Here is a 5,421-nt window from a genome sequence, read left to right as displayed (position 1 = left end):
AGTGTGGGGAAGACATTATGACACAGTCGGGTCGGGTAATTGTGGTTAAAATGTGAAAAATGAAGGCACATTACTGCTTACCATGGCCATATCCTATTTTGTAATCCGTAAATTTAATAATTCATACGAGTTCTCTTGGAACCGTTCGAAGCACCAAGCTGCCGCGCTCACGAGATATCTGATAGTGGTGGCACTCAAACTTCTCTTTATACAATATGTATATCAACATAGTGCCAGTCGCGATCATGCTTCAGTGTCTGTAAGTGGGACACCCTCACTATGACATTATCTCCAGCATCTAACTGAGCCAGTCCACCAGCATCACTCGGGTACTCCAGGTGAGCTCCGTCGTTGATGCCCTCTTTACACTCAGTCACAGCATTCTCAAACAACACGACCTGTGTCTGGCTGGAGGCGCTATAGCGGACAACCTGGTGCTGGAATGTTTGGAGTGACTTGTCATCCTTCCTGTTGTCCTCGACGTAGAACTTGACATGACTTGTGATGTGGTACACTCCTGCTGCCGGTACCGTGATGGATCGCACGGCTGTGAGGAGACCGTCTTGTCCTTAAATATATGGACGTCAATGTAGAAGTGTTCAGATAGAGAGTTTAGACATGACGGCTGAAATTAATTATATTTCGGGGTAATGGTAAGTTTCGAAAAGAGAAATGATACTATTGAGTCAGTATATTACATTTATGTAAGGAATGATTAATTTGATTTTAACATATTTATTCACAACAAGTGAACGGGATTGGGGGACAAGTTCTTCTAACTTAGATTGCCTACTCCCTGGTATTTACAAAATTTCACAATTTCAAATTCAATATATATATATGCATATAACACTGTAGAAGAGACATAAAATGTTCTTCACACATGTTCTTTTCAGTTGTACATATATGAATATAGTTTCATTATCTTTAACAACATGATCTGCATTGCCGTATAACAGTAGATGTACATCAACAGGTATGTTATAAACAATATATTTTTATAATTTCACGCTGATGACTAAACAATGTACATTCCATGAGATAATGATATGCATTTTCGCATGTATTTGAACATGTACAGTTCGGGTGATCTTTTATACAAGTTCTATATGAATCATAATTCAAATGACTGCACATGTATCTCAGTTTTGTGTGTAAGATATTATATTTTCTTTGTCCAAGTACACAGGTGACGTGGGGTGGTGCTTTTGTAAAGAATTCTTAAACCGAAATCGTCGAATTTTGATCTGATACGGAATCAAGAGATGATAATATGTTATTATTATACATGTATAGTGTTTCGTGTCTTTTCGTTACTAGTTTTATGTAAGAGTAGTGTTGCATCTTAAGTTGTAATAATAATGTTGAAAGTTAGCCATGTATGAACACAAACCTGATGTTCTTATGTCGAAATCTAGCCCTGAGAAGTGTGACACTGGCTTCAGTCGACTGAGGAACTGTAGATCAGGTGAAGCATCAGCGTCACTCTCTGTAGAGACCAACAGAAATCCATATTGTTATCAAAGTGTTCCATCATAGAGTTTGAAAATAAATTATTTTGATTATCTGTTTTGACTGTATGGTACACAACGGACAATGCTATGCTATGCTATGCTATGCTATGCTATGCTATGCTATGCTATGCTATGCTATGCTATGCTATGCTATGCTATGCTATGCTATGCTATTGCAAAAGCCCGGATTAGGCCATGACATGTACCTTGCGACTGCTCCTGATTCATCAATTCCACCTACTTGTAAGCCTGTGGACAATAAATGTAACAAGTTTTAAGTGCAAAGTGTAACACAGTAAGTACATTTGTCAACAAATCATGTAAAATAATGTGGCAGAGACTTTAAACACCGCATCAGTCAGACATTGTTTTGTATTACTCTTTGTCTTTTGATACTCGAACATCATTAACATGTGTTGTGTATGTTTATTCCGCAGAATATATGGATTGGTATACTCATTCAAATTATTTATGTTCATTCAAATTTGGAACAATGAAACAATAAAGCAAGCAAGCATCTTGTAGAATATGTAATATGGACGAAACGCAAACATAAATAGTATATACTTGCATGACAACAACTCATCCGAGTTTAAAGGATCTTAAATACATTTTGAATTACCCTTTCACACATATTTCTCTGACTCGTTATTTCAAACTGTTTACGTTATATAAAAGCAACTGATTTCATCCCCGTATATCAATAAAATGTTCAATGAAAGGTCATGACCTGACTCGTGATTTCTTCATATTTACCTTATCCAAGGCTACATTCAACGCTGTAGGATCCTGCTGTGTGCGCGATGATATTGCACTGTCTACGATGGCAAAGACGGCAATAAAACCAACCACAAACGTGTTGAAGAGAATTATCCCACTGATGACGACTTTGGCAGTTCTCCGTTTATCTTTGCGACACACACCAAGACAGTCCTCTGACAGAATTCCTTTTGTTCTCATGTTTAAATTACTCGCTTGATACCCAAATAAACACAAAGAATAGCATATGACATTATCCGATGGAGAAGATACAGAGAATGTTGAACCAGAGACCATATACCGAAAGGGAATTAACTTATGACACTAAAGCGTTGCGTAATATGATTTATGTTATCCAGAAATTAAACTAATGAACTAATAAGAATAGACTTAGAACCTAGTGCAAGTGTAGTATACGACAAGAAACTCGTCCGCTACACTCGTGGCCTTTTGAAATGCTATAATTATCCTGGCGAGACGACGCTTCGGTCCGACCCCGGAAATAGCTAAAATATAACATGCACAGGGTCATGTTACTAATATTTTGTTGTGACAAACTTGCATCAATTGTTAGTTACATGGTCGTGTGTAAGGACTTGTTAATATCGATCATAATACCTCCTACATTATTAGCGAGTGACAGTTTGTGACATGTTTGCAACATACTGTGTGTACCATCTACAAGCAAGACCCAGACCGTTAAGTCCTACATTTTACAAATAACATTCTAGGGTATGTCACATGCTTGTTAAGCATCCACTGTCAAGCCACATCTCAAATGCGCAATCAGTCCTTATTGTCCCTCTATATTCTTGCACCCAGCTTGCCTGGGCCTCACCACGTTGGGTCATGACCTAGCTTTTCCATCTGACCCTTTGAAATTTGCAAATCACGTGACAGGCGTATTTGTAAACAAACGCACGTGTACTCAAATCTGAGCAGGTTTAGACTTATAACGCATATACTAATCGGTACTATGACCTCTGTTAAATTTTACTGCAATAATTCGTATATAAAATACACATACGTATGTGTAGAATTAAAATAACACGATAGATAGATATATTATGTTCATGCGGGTTCATCACATTGGTTAAAAATACAGTGACACAATATTGGTAACAAATAGACTTAGTGACCATTTCTTAATTATATTCATCATCATAAAACATTAATGTTCGTCAATATTGCCAATGTACACAAATAGGATATACGTATTATCGCTTTTTCTCCGCTGACGTTAAAGAACATGTATATCAGTCTGTACAGCTGCTTTATCAACCTAGGCACCTTGTGGTAGAGTTGGACATGCTTACCCTTTCGCGAACAGGGAGTCATTACTGATTTCCATATATCCGTTCATATCATTTTCATCAGTATTTGTATTTTACGCCTATGGTATCTGTTATACTGATTATACTCTCGCGGTGACGTTTTTGAATGTATTACTCGTACTCTTACCAATGTACACACATAAAAGATAAGTATTCTGTATTTACTCAGTTACCCGTAAAGGAGGTTATCCCGTACAACTGCTTTATCAATAATGTTAATGACATTCACACGGAGTTTTCATACCTCTTTACTCACTAATCTTAGTAATACTTGTAGATCAGGACATGCTTACCCTTTCGTGAACACCTGGTGTCAACACTGATTTTCACTAATTTATTCATATAATTTTAATCACTCCTTTTGTCTCTTGGGCCCAATGGAATCCGGTTCGACAGATAATCGAAACTGATTCTCCTCATGCGTTGCCGTTCTAATCTTACACATCACTGACGGCGATAATCAATAGAAACATATAAAATGTAATTTTCTGGTGCACCCGCCGTGATATTGCTGGAATATTCCTAAAAAAGCGGCGTAAAACCATACTCACTCACTTTCGAGATGTTGTCCTATGTACGATATGATTTACTCAACCAAGCATTCCTTTTTCTGAACATAATATTATTTAGTTTTGTGTTTCTTCCATGGTGCGTGGAAACGTTTGTTTTATGATAAACATAATAGGCACATTTGTTTTGTTTTTATATTGTCAAAATATATAAAAAAATATGTTCATATGTTTACAGTAATGACTGCAAGAATTAGATGTCATGTACAGAAAGTGATAGGTACATACAAAAAAGACGTCTCTAAAGAATGCGTTAAAGGTCTATAAATTTGTTAGTTTCTTTCTTGTTTAACGCTGCACTCAGCACTATTCCAGCAGTATGACGGCTGTCTGAAAGTAATCGAATCTGGACCAGACAATGTACGCAAATTGGATACGGTGACATGCGTCAGCCAAGTTGGTGAGCAGTATCTGGCGAATGTTATAATTAGACGCCGCTTATGACAAGGATTAATTGCTATAAAATCTTCATGGGGTTCACAAAACTGTACAAATTGCATATGAATGTCTCACGTAACACGTAGCAAGTGACCAAAATGACCATGAAACATGTAAATAAAGTATCTTACAGCAATAGCCGAAATGAACATATAGTATACACACAGTTCCCTTTCCAGTGAGTCCATGACACGAAAGCAGTAGAGGTGAGGTTAACGTCGCGTCTAAGATTATTGCACTTATATAGCGACGTGCATGCACGTGTATGTGTGGCTGCTTGTACTAGTCCGGACTGATGCCGATTTATAGTGCTAGCTCACTGAGATACCATGCCATATACTGACTCCGAGACGACCAGTCCTGGTTTTAGCCCCTTAATGCCGAGCGCGAGACAGGGTAACAACAAGTACAATCTTTTAACGTCTGTTGGTATGACGCAGCTGGGGATCGAACCCTGGACCTTCCGCTCTTCGGGCGGACGCTCTGCCATTAGACAACGGAGGCGGTCCCTTAAGCAGTAGAACAATAGAATACACTACAAATGAACATGCTCCTAATCTATATCCAGTTGTCGGACATATTTGGACTCCAACCCAAATCTACTCGAATCTGTACCTTACTAGTGAGTTCAAATTTAACGTCGCATCGGCATTATCTCAGCCACATAGCGATGTACCTTACTAAGAAAGTGTAATCCCAAATACTAATATGACATATTCTATTACATGTGGCAGCTTTCAAGCAGTAGTCCCGTTGAATCCCAGCCATGTATGAACACAAACCTGATGTTCTTATGTCGAAATCTAG

General features: G+C 38.0%; 1 protein-coding gene across 1 annotated transcript; it reads right to left on the bottom strand.

The window, feature by feature from the left end:
* Positions 1–206: 206 nt before the first annotated feature.
* LOC124126655 lies at positions 207–2,474 on the bottom strand. Its single transcript, XM_048386503.1, has 4 exons — positions 2,271–2,474; positions 1,721–1,733; positions 1,394–1,489; positions 207–568 (listed from the first exon to the last, which is right to left on the bottom strand). Exons 1-4 carry the CDS (start codon positions 2,472–2,474, stop codon positions 207–209), a joined length of 675 nt encoding a protein of 224 aa, XP_048242460.1.
* Positions 2,475–5,421: the final 2,947 nt, after the last annotated feature.

The sequence above is a fragment of the Haliotis rufescens genome, unplaced genomic scaffold, assembly GCF_023055435.1.
Source record: "Haliotis rufescens isolate VD_foot unplaced genomic scaffold, xgHalRufe1.0.p SCAF_6, whole genome shotgun sequence".
NCBI lineage: Eukaryota > Metazoa > Mollusca > Gastropoda > Lepetellida > Haliotidae > Haliotis > Haliotis rufescens.
The sequence above is the reverse complement of the archived record's forward strand: the minus strand, read 5'-3'. Positions and strand labels throughout refer to the sequence as shown.

Bases quoted from the DNA above. Each gene is read 5' to 3' on its own strand.
- LOC124126655 (XM_048386503.1), bottom strand. From the start codon at position 2,474: ATGAGAACAAAAGGAATTCTGTCAGAGGACTGTCTTGGTGTGTGTCGC. The intron at 569-1,393 runs GTTTGTGTTCAT...CATATATTTAAG, and splicing joins TTTCGACATAAGAACATCAG to GACAAGACGGTCTCCTCACA.